At 34.1% G+C, this 13,703-nt stretch overlaps 2 protein-coding genes across 6 annotated transcripts; one reads left to right on the top strand and one right to left on the bottom strand.

Annotated features, from left to right (window-relative positions):
* Nucleotides 1-2,814: 2,814 nt before the first annotated feature.
* On the top strand, nucleotides 2,815-9,267 carry LOC118052189 (uncharacterized). Of its 2 annotated transcripts, none has more exons than XM_035063053.2 (9): nucleotides 2,815-3,381; nucleotides 4,122-4,274; nucleotides 4,548-4,931; nucleotides 5,479-5,583; nucleotides 6,180-6,320; nucleotides 6,770-6,973; nucleotides 7,296-7,388; nucleotides 7,614-7,725; nucleotides 8,938-9,267. In XM_035063053.2, the coding sequence occupies exons 1-9, from the start codon at nucleotides 2,896-2,898 to the stop codon at nucleotides 8,979-8,981; spliced, it is 1,722 nt and encodes a 573-aa protein (XP_034918944.1). In that variant the 5' UTR covers nucleotides 2,815-2,895; the 3' UTR covers nucleotides 8,982-9,267. The 2 variants fall into 2 exon arrangements, with proteins under 2 accessions (XP_034918944.1, XP_073261334.1); XM_073405233.1 differs by lacking the exon at nucleotides 8,938-9,267 and adding an exon at nucleotides 8,274-8,568.
* A 146-nt stretch (nucleotides 9,268-9,413) lies between these two features.
* LOC118052199 (11-beta-hydroxysteroid dehydrogenase-like 4A) lies at nucleotides 9,414-13,618 on the bottom strand. Of its 4 annotated transcripts, none has more exons than XM_073405235.1 (7): nucleotides 13,524-13,618; nucleotides 11,324-13,332; nucleotides 11,017-11,209; nucleotides 10,685-10,770; nucleotides 10,405-10,536; nucleotides 10,176-10,304; nucleotides 9,414-10,065 (listed from the first exon to the last, which is right to left on the bottom strand). In XM_073405235.1, exons 2-7 carry the CDS (start codon nucleotides 11,504-11,506, stop codon nucleotides 9,856-9,858), a joined length of 933 nt encoding a protein of 310 aa, XP_073261336.1. In that variant the 5' UTR covers nucleotides 11,507-13,332; nucleotides 13,524-13,618; the 3' UTR covers nucleotides 9,414-9,855. The 4 variants fall into 4 exon arrangements, with proteins under 4 accessions (XP_073261336.1, XP_034918954.1, XP_073261335.1 ...); XM_035063063.2 differs by having other exon boundaries at nucleotides 11,324-11,705; nucleotides 12,296-13,597; XM_073405234.1 differs by having other exon boundaries at nucleotides 11,324-13,597.
* Nucleotides 13,619-13,703: the final 85 nt, after the last annotated feature.

Raw genomic sequence — 13,703 nt, 5'->3', positions numbered from 1 at the left:
CTTGAATATATCATTCCAAGTGTTAACCTTTTACTGGCAAAAAAGTATACGAAGACTCATTTATTTTTCATGTCATTTATTTTAATTTTTTATCCTTTTATTTTAATTAATCATATTATATTATTTTATTATTACTAATTTTTTAAATCCACCCACTCCCCCCCCCCCACACAAAATTTTTCATTTATTTTAATTTTTTATCCTTTTATTCTAACTAATCATATTATATTATTTATTATTACTAATTTTTTAAATCCACCCACCCCCCTGCAACACACACACACGCAATTTTTCAAAACATGTGAAATGTTTTAATTACCCCTCAACCATAATCACCTGTAATTACTCGTTAAATAATAATATTATCCCTTCATATTCAACTTTCAGGGTATTAAATGTTATTTGTCCCATAAAAAAACCTAATTAAAACTTGTGATATTATGTCATTATAGGATTGACATGGCATTAATAAAGTTGATTAATAATTGGCAATCTTCAATGAGCAATATAAATCCCCTAATCTTAAAAATAGTTTGTTCAACTCAGGAATTTGGTTAATTTCTTTTTATATAATATCATATCTTTAATGGTTATGGGATTAATGATATATAAGTCTTAATTTAAGTAGTTTACATGAAAATAAAGTTTTTTTTATAGAGATATAAAAGGGTTGGTCTAGTAAACTTAAATGGTTTTAAACAAGTTACGATCAATATGTTACCTTCTCTATGTAACATAATAAATGGTCCAAAGCCTTACTAAATATTCTTTAAAGGTGTTCTTTGAACATCCCTTAGCTTTGTCATGTTCAAAAAAAAAAAAAAAACTAAATTTCTAATGCATGCATCTTTGGTGGCGGGCCAAAAGAGCTTAAACATCATGGTTAGGAAAATATTGAAACATTCTAAAGATCAAGGACTAATTTGTCCTTCATTGCATAAATTGGGTACTGACATGTACTTATCCAAAAGAAATAAAATAATAATCATGAAATTAACATTAACATTAAGGTGGAGTTTTTATTTTACCCCTATTCACAGAGAATTATTCCAATGAATATTGTTTTTTACTTTTTTGATTTTTTATTCAATCAATGTTTTTTTTTTTTAATTTAATCATTTAATATTATATATTTTTTTTTATTAGGTTATCTCATTCACATTACATAAATCGTGAGTTTAACAGGTTAACCCAATTGATTCAGTTTTTTCTTCATAATTAATTTTTTTTTTTAATTTTATGATTTAATATCGAGTTGATTGAGAATTAAACTCATGAGTTGTTTTGTTTGCTTTCTATAAGGTTATTCTGGTTTAATGACTAGAGAATAATGCTATTGAGTTAACTCCAGTTGTTTTAGTCTTTTTCTTTAATTATTTTTTTTTAATTTTATCGATCAACATTGAATCAGTTGAAAAATGAGCTTTATAATCTACTTTGTTTTGATTTCTATGATAATATATTGGTCTCATGATCATGTTTAAGAGTTTTGGTATTTTAACGCCTGTTAAATTGTGTTGTTTTTTTTTTCTAAGAGATTATTTCGATCTCATGACTCGAGTCACAAGTCCTTCAACATTTGATTTGATTTTTCATTGGGTTGTTATTATCTCATGACCTAGGTTGCAAATTTGACGAGTTAAACCATCTAACTTAGTTTTTTTTAATTGACTTTTCCCTAATTTCATTAATTAATATCATGATTTAGAATTAGGTTTCATGATTTATTATAATTTATTTTTTTATTAGATTATCCTGGCTTCATAACCCTGTAATAATACTTAACGGGTTAACCTGACTCATTTTTTATGCCACTTTTTTAATTTATTTTTTTACAAATCTCATCATTCAACATTGGAGCTTAAAAATGGTCGTTTGAGAATTGATCTTCATAATTTATTTTAATTTGCTATTTATATGGTTATCTTAATCTTATAGCTAAAGTCGTGGATTTGACATAATAATCCAAGTAAAATCATGTTATTTTTTAAAATTTTATTTTTATGAAGTTTTTTCGGTCTCATGACCTGGGTTATGAGCCTAACATATTGATTTATGTTGTTTTTATGTTTATTTTTAATTGATTTCTTCAACATTAGGCTAATTGAGAATTGATTTTTTTTTTATTTTGATTTGTTTCTACAAGATTATCTTAGTCTTATGATCCGAATCATGAGCTTGACAAGTTAACTCGAGTTATTTTTTTGATTCATTTTTTAATTGATTTTTTTTCTCAATTTCATCATTCAATATTGAGTTGACTAAAAATTAGATTTCATAATTTATCTTGATTTGCTTTCTATAGAGTTATTATAGTTTCATAACCCAGGTTGCAGATTTAACATATTAACTCAGGTTGATCAAAGTTAATTTAATATGTTGTTATCTTAATATTAAAAAAAGATGTCATCTTAATTTTTTTTTTAGCTAAACTATGTTTTTATAGATTATCTGGGTTATTTTTAAATTTTCAAAGTTAATCATATCATATCAAGTTAATTGTCACATTTTTTTTATATTTTAAAAATAAAATCAATATTTAAATATTTTTCTATATTAAAAAAAAAACTTGAGCTGAATTGTAGCATAACACATATTACTATTTTTCTTTGTTCGGTCAATGATTTAGTTAATCACAAAAATAGAAAGCAGATCCCATAGGAAACCTCATTCCACGTGCTCCCATAACAACCTCAAAACATGTCATAATCTGATTGCCTTCTGTGTCAAATCTTCTAATCACCTCACGGCACGTAATTATTCCCCATGCATACACCCACACTGAACCGCAACCCTCACTCTCCTTCTTTCTCTCACAAAACCACCGTTAATCATCTCTCCAAGATCTCTAAAACACAAAATAACTAATCTCTCTCTCTCTCTCTCTGAAAAACCATGTCAACAGAGACAACGTCCACAGCCGACCCGAGTCCAGACCCGGCTCCGACTCCAAACCCGAATTCAAGCTCCCTCATCCACCCACGACGGGAGCCATTCGAGCACGGACTCTTACCAATCCCCAAACTAATCTTCCCTGACACGACACAAATCCTTACACAACTCAAACAAAAACTCGCTCCTCACAACCGAGTCAACTCATCCTTACTCGCTGACTCTCTCCAGATCTCCGCCGACCACGCGAGGCTGATCCTCGACACGCTTGCATCGGTCCTGAATTCCGAGTCCGACCCGCTTGTGAAAGCTCTGCCCGATGAGGTTGATTCAGCTGGTGCCGATTTGCGTGATCTGATTTTGTTTCTATACATCCAGTCTTACAAGAAGTTGTTGCCGAGAACGCATAAAGATGCTGCTGCTGTTGCTGATGTTTGGCCGTCGACCTCAGCTTTCGATGGCTACTTATCGGCTCTATCGCCGCTTCAGGTATTTCTTTCTTCGTAATTAGATAGATTAACTTGGCCAATTGTATAAATGCTGGTTTTTTTTTATGTTGATGATGTTAATTGGGATTGTAAATGTTTTGTCTGTGATTAATTTGATGGAAATCTTTTATTTCATCGTTGATTAGGTTGATAATTATACAATGTGATAACATTTAGGAAAGAGTTAAATGCGTTTTATATCATAATGATCATCGCAATCAAGAAAATGCGCCTTCTTTTTCTTTGTTGTATGTTCTGGGTTATTTCAACGGGCTATGAATTCGCTTATGATTCCATTTCTGGATAATTTTTCTCGGGGTTTTAAGATACTGATTTTGTTTTCTGAATTTCTGGTTTGGGAGATTGGATGATAGGTTTTGGCACATTATCTGGTGCACAGCTTCATTCTGTAGAACTATAGTTCTGGCTAGCTGATGCTCCTGGTATTTGCTTTTTATGGTGAGCTAACCAGAGTTTACACAGCATTGACACTAAACGCTTGTCTACAATCTTGGATTCATCAGCTTTTGCTAATGCCTTCAATGCTTAGAATGCTGCAAACAATACCAATTTGACAGATGTTATAGGGATTATGTTTTGTTTTGTTTGTTGTGTTTGCATGTACATAATGTAGTTTAAAACTCATTTTAACGTTTTGTGGCTTGTTGTAATTGCTATTTTTGGAAATTTTGATTGTAATGTGTTCATGTTGATTTTTAGCTAGCGTTCCTTTGATTGCAGCTTGTGCGTAGCAACAGCCGCCGGTTTATGCCATCGCAGGCAGATGAAGAGGCTCATCAGTTGTCCTACCTGCAAAAACACATGGCTAACATTCTCTCTCTTTTGGCAGAGTCTGTGGAAGGAGAAGGAGAAGGAGAAGGAGAAGAGTCTCTGGTTTGTCAATTCAGTTGTCTCTACATTTGGTTAGGTTTACACAGAAAAGTTTTCTTTTATGCACGCATGCTTTAGGAATTATAACTTTCTGCTCATGAGAGTATATTTCCAGAATAAATATGATTTTAAAAATGTTCTAAGGCTTTTAACTTGTGGAGTTTTATTGACGCATATTAATGGTTGGATCTTTTGGTGACTTCATAACTTATTTTCTGCTTGTTGGTTTCTTTTTCATCATGGTATTAATTTGCTAGTTTAACTACACTGTATTAGGTTTTATCCATGGAAGGATTTGAGCACCTTGGATTTCTGATTCAATTTGGTGACAAGGGATCTGAAGTAGTCACCTTAAGCCAAGCTGCTCCATTTTTTGCCAATTCTGATCCTGACATGCCTGCCGTTCCTGTTCCTGCCACACAAGTGCTTGATTGGATTTCACAGAATATCGCATCTGCTTTGGAACATATTACTGAAAGAATTTCTGCAAAAGAAAATGGACCAGCCAATTCATCTGACTCTGATGTTGCTATGGCTGATGCCTGTACAAGTTCAATCAAGACCTCGCCTAGTGCTAGGGGTTCATGTTTTATTGAGGGGATCTCTAAGTCATCATTTGTAAAGCAAGCATTGGATCTTAAAGGTTGTTCTTCTGTAAAGGTTAGCATTGAAACGAATATTCATCTATATGTGTCTGTGTTCCTTAAAAATAACTAGGTAGCATTATGTGAATTTATGATTTCCTATTTTGAAATTATCACTTTTAATAGTGATTATTTAATGATATCTGGCAGATTTTTGTGCTTAGTTCAATATCATTCTGCTTGACTCAAAAGCATGTTTTTTTCTTAAAATGCATGGCAGGCTTGATCCTTAATTTTGTTAACATGTAAATCACATTTAAACTTATATCTGCTTGCAATGCTGATGGGATCCGACTTTAGAAATTTGGTTATGAACTTTGGTCATGGATATGCCTGGCTTTCTCTGACATTTATGTGTTGTCTGGACCAGTCTGCACCATGCCAATTTGTTATTATCTGTCATGTGAGCTACCTCATGAAGAGAAAAGAGCCCTTGCCTTTTTTTGACCATTGTTTTGGTGAACATTTCTTTGCTTGCTTTGTCCATGCAGCATGGTTTAAAATATTTCTGCTTCAAGTTTGTATTGTTTTTTGGCCATTTTGACACTGTTGTGTGGTTGCAGGTTCTGAATTGTCATGATTCCATCCTTTACATCTTAGCACCTTTGAGATATGCTACCATTTATGGATGCTCTGATTCCACTATAGTTCTTGGAGCTGTTGGCAAGGTAGTAACAAATGTTTGATTTTTGTTGAGTATGGACTGTTTCAGTACCTAGTGTTCGGTCCAGCTGGAAACCTTTCTTTAGTGGTAGTTTTTTTAGTTACCAAGTGCACCTCCTTTAACTTACGAGAAATTGATTGGTTTAAATTTTTATAATTTGATTTTTCACCACATTGCTGTCTACAAGTGTATCTGCAAGTGCATATAGCATTATCATATATTACATTAGCATCTTTTGTGCATCTATTAATTCTTCCTGTGTGGACATACCACTTGATATTTGTGTGAAGAACATCTACTGAGGAATCTATGGTTGCCAACTTTATGTATGGAGAGGGTACCTTTCCACATTCCTTCATCTGCTATATTTTTTCATAGTAGTTGTTACTTTTGCTGAGTGATTAGTCCTGCAGCGTGTGCTTTTTCTGTTGGAAACATATATGCTTTGTTGTGAATTTCTGTTTTGCCCCCCATAAATTGATGCCCCTTTCTCTGTCAGCCTACGAATGATTTTCCTGTTATTTAATCATCAACTCATGTGTTATGGGTTTTTCTGGATGAAAAATGACGGTGTGCATGTCTTTTTGATGTCTTTTACAGGCTGTGAGGATTGAACATTGTGAGCGAGTTCATGTTATTACAGCAGCAAAACGAGTCTGCATTGCCAATTGTCGTGAGTGTGTGTTCTTTCTTGGGGTAAATCAACGACCATTAATGGTCGGTGATAACCATAAGTTACAGGTGAGCTTGACTGTTTTGTTCAGTAAACCGTTAGCTGTCGTGGCTATTATATTATTCTACATCATATAAGGACTTGCAGAGCAGAGAATTCTCATGGTGATGCAAGTGTCCACTTACCTTTCATGTATGGTTTTGAACATAAGGAAACTTATGCTTGAACCTCAAATTTTTTTTTTTTAAAAAAAAGGTTTTGGAGCTTTTTGCTGATATTTCATAGTATTGGTCATGGCTAGATGTGGGTGTGAAAGGCCTCGCTGAACTCGTTAGCCTCACTCTCAAAAAACATGTATATCACAATGATGTGATTTGTTAATTAAGTAAAAAAATGAAACCTCTGTACCTTTGAATCCTGTAGGCAGTTCATTGGCTATAATTGAACATCCTTTCTCCCTTTTATTTTTCAACTACTAATGAAGATTAACTTTAGCTTTCTGTTAAATTTTAATCAGGTGGCACCATACAATACATTTTATTCAGAATTGGAGGAGCACATGGCTGACGTAGGCATAGATGCAAATATCAACAGATGGGATGAAACTTTAGCCTTGGGAGTGGTTGATCCCCATGATTCATTGTCCCATTCTGCTGGTGTCTCTGATGTTCAAGCTGAATCAGCTGCACGACTGGACCCTGACCAATTCACCAATTTTCTGGTATGAATAATACTTTCCCGTGTTAATTTACTGAAATGTTCCATTTGTTAGTTTGTTTTAATTTCCTTGTTGATATCATTATTTATTTTCAGTTGAATTTTGCAGTTTTAATTTGATCTTTTGCATGTATGTGAAGTTTCCTGTCCGGATTATTTGAAATTATCATATTGTGTTTTCTCTCCTTTTTCTTTCTTTATTGTCTCTTCCTCTTTGAGCACCCATCACATGGAATTTCATGGTTTTTTTTTTTTCCTTTTCTTGTTTGAGTTAATTTTACTTGCACAAAAGTTCATATGCTTTTTTACCCCTGCTTGATTGACAGATTCCAAACTGGTTTGGAGGTGAATCCCCAGGGTCAACAAAAGATAACCCGTTTCAATTACCCGAGGCTTATATGGCATCTCAGCAGAGAAATGTATGTGCACTAGTGTTCAACTGATTACAACAGGATGATCTTTTTTTTTTTATTCTTCTGGAGAAACATTTATAATAAGATGATAGGAGAGCTATCTAATTGTATTTTGGTTGTGCTGCATATAGTTCATGAGACTGGATTCTGCCTTTGTTGCCTCTTTCCAATGTACAATAATTGCTAGGTTTTGGTGTTTGATTTAGTGTAATGCCTCCTTTTCTTTTCCAGCAAAAGAATCTGGGAGAGATAAAGCAATTATTGAGGGAAGTTCCTCTTGAAGAAAATCAGAAGCGGGAATTGTCAAGTGCACTCCACCTATTATTTAAAGACTGGCTATATGGTAGTAATCATCACTTTAATTCTTTTTATTTCTTCATTAATATTGTAAAATGCTAGAAATGTGTATGTTTATGTGATTGAATGTAGATGTTTGATTCAACCATTATAAACCTTCGGAATCAAAATTTGATGTATAGGAATAGACTCACACACACTAATGTTGGGTGCATGGGTGTGCACAAGCATGTAAGCATCTTGTTTCCTACATTTAACTTTATTTATGTACATGATTTTTACATATCTATGTTAAAAGTCTGTAATATCAATGCATGGATATTTTAATGATCTATGTATCTGTGTATATTGATACTGAATAATAATAAAAAAAAACACTAGTGCTTTATTTTTAGGATCCATGGTTATAGCTTGCATGGTTTATTTGTTTGAGGAAATATGGTTGCTGTGATCATGTATCCTCCTTTTGAATCATTTTTATTGGTTAAATTTCCACTGATTACTTGAATTGCAATTCAGCTTGTTATAGCAATCTCAGCCCTTCAAGTCATAATTGCCATTCATTGAATCTCTATAACATTTGTTTCAACCCAGTGTGTGTTGCCTGCCTGCAAATTGGTGGAGGATATTTACATATGCTGGGAACATATTGGTAGGACAATTTGTGGGGCTGTAGATAGGTAAATTCTTCCTGTTATAGGGAATAAGTGGTAGATAGTAATACTTCCTCCATCAATTCTTCATTCTAGAATATGGATGAGTTTTATTAGGTCAGATTATGTTATTTAGAAGGTGGGCTATAAAGTTATGCATCAAGTATTTGATTTTACAAAAGACTCGCCGCTCTAGGAAAGAAGGTAGCATTAGAGAGTTTTGTTTTGTTTTTTTTTTTTTTTTTTTAAAAAAAAGAAATCATGTGCAATGAATGGAATATCTTGCTGTCTGAGGGTATAAGATAAGATTCTAACGTGACAAATTGAAGTCAGAACTCTCTTGTCATGGAGAGCTTGGCGGGGATGTACTGATCCCCAACCTTGCAATACTTATCTATACCCGCGTCATCTATTATAAGAGTATAAACCATATATCGATACTGTGTTAATGTTAACCACTTGCAACTCTGCATTTGTTATTGTCTGTTATCTAATGTGAAACTGTGCATCCAGAACTCGTAATGCATATACATTATCGTAGATTTTCTATGAGAAGCTCTAAAATATTAACTGAGTTGTCATTGGCCTTTCCTATGATGTTACAGCTTCAGGAAATATCAGACAACTTTACTGCCTACAAGGTGATTAATGATGGATGATTGTGTGGTGCAATCAAGGGTGTTTTCAGAAGGAAGCTTTCTGTTGTTCTTTCAGTCTTAATGATATATCAAATCAAATGGTAGTATATAGAGACAGCTGAGAATCAACCGTGTACTTTGATCCTTTGGAGTGGACATTATTTATCCGGTGACGTTGGAGCAGAGAATGCACTGTCTGTGCTAATCTCATTGTAATATTTTTTGAAAGGAAATTTTACTGTAATATTTGTTGATTTAGGTTCACAATCTTGTGAATTTTTCCGTTGCTCCCCCCAACCTTTGCTCTCACCATCTAGATTTTCTTTATTTATTAAACTTTGAAGTTTCCCCTATTGCCCAGTTGGTTATAATGTCCAGTCATTTCCCGGTACAGAGCGTCTTATTTGATGAACAGGAGTATCAGTCCTCGGATTAAAAAGTGAAACTTTCTGGAAAAAAAGCGAAGAAAGCATATCTTCAAATTTGTTCTGGGTCCAACTAGAGTACTGGGGAATGTTTTTCGTAATGCACAAATGTGGAGTATTTTTTCTATATGGGGCATCAAAGCCATCTTTCTTTAGTTTTTCAATTTGGTATAAAATTTCGATTATTATATATAAATAAAACATTCAATTGTTAATCTAACACAATAGAAACAAAGGAAAACTCATTATTAATATTCAATTAAATTACAAGCACTCACGCTTACATAAGTATTGGTAAAATCTTCTCTTCATACTTCAGTAGATATAGACCGAAAACATAAAAAAACCTCAGGCTTTCTAAGATCTTGAGTCCACACACACGAGCAAATCCAATGCAGCTTGATAGAAGCTTGATATATTTGATGTTTCGTGGTTCATCTTGAAAAACAATAACAGCTGCTTATATTCGTCTTTCCTTTTGTGCTCCATTAGCCATAAAATTCCAGCACACAAGCAAATCCAAAGCTTCTGGACATAACGATTTGACCATTAACAAAGCGTTCCACCAAAATGGCTCGGTCAAGTGTCTGTCGCCACGGCAGGTGCTCTTCACAATTGCCTTAGCACATTGATTTGCCGGCTCATATGGTGGACAAAACCTGACAGAATACTACACAGAAGTTATGGCTAAACAATGTTAATTATTGGCAGCAGCTACATTTTGCAACTATAATGTGAAGCTTAGACTTCAAAAACTAGTTCATTTATTGGAGTGTTTACCTTGGCTAGCGAAGGAGGTGAGGTCATTTCTGTATCGATCAACCCAGGCATCACGATTGTTATACCAATATGGGAGCCGATCTCAACCCTCAAGGTGCCATAAAAGCTTATTAATGCCGCCTTACTTGCCTGAAGTCGCCAAGGATAAACACTAAAAATCAGAAAAGCAAATAAAGAGATGGGAAATTGATCAAGGAAAGCATGCACTACTAATTGGGGTTTTACATACATTGTAGACGCTTAATTTTGGTGTTAGAGACCAAGGAGCTACCGATGATATCACAACAATTTTCCCTTTGCTTCTCCTTAGATGTGGAATAGCAAAACGCGAGCAAAATATAGAGCCCCAGAAATTTATATCCTATCAGAGCAGAAGGAGAGTGTGGTTATATTGTTAATTTGTTATTAAATATTTTTATATATTGACAATATAGTGTTTTGATTGAAGTCTAGAACCAATAAGAAATCCAGTTTTCCAAGGGTGCTGGCATGTTGATGATGATTCATACCATAATATGAGTCAAATCAGAGACTTCAGTGCAATCTTCGAAATACTCAGCTTGAGAAATCCCAGCGTTATTAACCAAATGATCAACTGCAGCGCAGAACCCAGAAGCCATGAGCGATATCAAAACTAACAAAATTAATTATCGTCCTCGCCAACAAATTAATGTTTAATGCCTTGCACTGATGTCAAGACACAAAATAAATTTCCAGTACGGGATAGTCATACTAGAGATATTTAATTTTCATAACAAAAGAAAAAACCATATTACTTTTGTTTTTTTAATAAATGACTCAATCGACCTAAAGTATTTGCAAGTGATTCACATATACTTACGTTGGCCAAAGTGGTTCAACGTCTCATCAATGATTCGTTTGCAGTCTTCAACCTTAGAAATGTCCGCACGGACCTGAAAAACATTTGGCGAACCCAGATTACAGGCTTTATCAGCAACTGCTCTAAGACGGTCTTCTCTTCTTGCAACAAGGGCCAATCTAGCTCCTCTAGCAGCATATTCGTAAGCAAGATCCTTAATTTGAGGCCATAGACAAAACAATAACACCATTATTAATACTATATATCAAGTAGAGGCAAAAAAGAAAAAAACCCTCAAACTCTAAAGTGCTTTGGGATTGATACAGACCTCACCAATGCCAGAAGATGCTCCAGTGATGAGAACAACTTTTCCGGCCACATTTTCACTGAATATGGATCTTTTAATGTAGCTCAGCAACTTGAACACAAGATAAGGTGGTAGAATTATCAGGAGTAAAATGAGTGTTGCAAGAGGAAACACAATATTCAACGCTCTGTGCATCAAGATCATGGCTGTCAGGCTATGAGTGCTTTGTTTACGCAAGAGAGAGGAGGGGGAATCTCATTATATGTAGTTATTTTCCGTCATGGGTTGCTTGCAACGACCTTCTACGTACTGCCCAACTACCATATACACCACAGTCTTTCAACGATCAATAAACTAACAAACATGCATCACAGCCTTAAGACCACAACCAACTCGAGGATACCTTTGCATTGAGATAAAAAAGAAACATGCATCACATTACTTTCTATATTTTAATCAATGCAATTAATCAACTTAATTTGGGATGGTAAGAAAACAATAACAATAATACCAAAAAAATATGAGGAAAATATTAGTTAATATATTGACAAAAATGAAACTTTAAACTAGAGAGAAGAAAATGATAAAGAAAAGATAGTTAATGATGTAGAAAAAAAAAACTTTGACAATTGAATTATTTGTAAAAGAGATAAGATAAATACAGTAATAAGTATTTTAGTTTTCCGACCATTCAAGTTGATAAAAATTATATAATATTGACAAGAAAAGAAACTTTGAAATGGGGAGAAAAAATTATAAGAAAACATAGTTAATGATGTGGAAACAAAAATAGATTTTTACAATTGAAGTATTTGAAAAGCAGATAATAAGATAAATAATAAGTATGTTTTTTTTTTTCTTTTTTTCTAGGTGTTTTCTTTAGGGTTTTTTTTACAAGTCAGAAACTTTTCACGTTATCAGCCTACTGTCGCAGTAGTATCCTACAATGTTGTGTGACAACGAAAAAACTGAGAAGATTAGTCACGCACTCACCTTCATTTTAACAATCTTAATTTTCCACCAGGGCCCAGTCTTTTCTTCTTGTGTCCTTTTTACCTTGAGATAATTCTCAATGGCACTTGACTCGGTCGATGAGGGACCATTACAGTTTTTCCAAATGGATCCATTATCCAAAGGAAGTTTCCAGGCAGGATAAGTTGCCCCTTCATAGAACCGATTTTCGTCAATCTTTAGCTGTTTTGGGGGGGGGGGGGGTTACTCAGGGCTCATAAGGTTCCACAAAATCACTTTAAAATAGAATAAAACTATGTGATTATTTATCCAGGATAATCAGTCTATAGTTTATTGGGTGATAAACAAACACATAAAAACGAGTCAAAATGATGCAATTAAGCCCAAATCATCACTATTTAGACTTAATTTAAAACACTAGATGATTGCCTAAAAATAATGGGAAACGTCGAGATTATAGTGAATCGCATCCTATTCTCTTATTTTCCCCGCCAATTTTCTCCCTTGCATTTTCCCGCTAAAAGGAAAGGAAGCTAAAAATGTTTTTTTGTCTCTGACCTTCTGTTTGGTTTCTGAGAAAACCAAGAAGAAGAAAAGAAAATTGAATTAAGATCTTTATTTTTATAAGAAAATCACATTAAACTCTTAATTGAATCTGGAGTCTATCCTCTTCCTCCTCCAAAGAATTAAAAAGCATAAAAAGAAAATTTTATTCCCTGTTGATGAGTCACTAAATAATAGTTCCGATTACAAATCCTGCCCTTAAATCCCTGCATTTTCTTAGCATCCAAACAGACGAGAAAGAACATGCATTCCTGTGAATTATGTCCAGAAAAACGAAAAGCAACATTCTCAAAAACCACACAAGAACACTCATTAGATCACTAAAAAGGGAAAGATTAACAATGAAATTGACAGGATTTACCATCAGGAGGATTAGTAGAAGCACAAGCTTGCAAAGCAAGAATCGCTAAGAACACAATCACTGTAAAACATGAATGCAGCCTCTGGTTCGGCATTGTAGCTCCAAGAAACCACACTTCATCACTTTCTTTCGCCTATAAACAAACAGGAAGCACTCAAATCTTTACAAATTTTTCTCTGGCTCCTGTTTGGTTCCCGAGAAAATGAAGATGAATTTAACGCTTGGATACTACAAAGACTAACAAATTAAAAGATGAAGGAAAGATTCTTAATTTCCTTTTCCTTTTTTTTTTCTCAGTGACCAAACAGAGCAGAAAATTCTTACATGAGCGAGACTCGAGAGGGAGGGAATTTGGAGCGGTTTCTGACTTTCTGTTTGCTGCTGCGAGAGAGGGAGTCATAAAGAAGGTGATTGGTCACGTGACATATGTGTGTATAACTGAGATCAGCCACTTCAGCCAAAGACAGTTATGGCTGTTGAGTACACGTGGCATCAAGTAGCACT

This window comes from Populus alba, chromosome 16, assembly GCF_005239225.2.
Source record: "Populus alba chromosome 16, ASM523922v2, whole genome shotgun sequence".
In the NCBI taxonomy this organism is placed as follows: Eukaryota; Viridiplantae; Streptophyta; class Magnoliopsida; order Malpighiales; family Salicaceae; genus Populus; species Populus alba.
The sequence above is the reverse complement of the archived record's forward strand: the minus strand, read 5'-3'. Positions and strand labels throughout refer to the sequence as shown.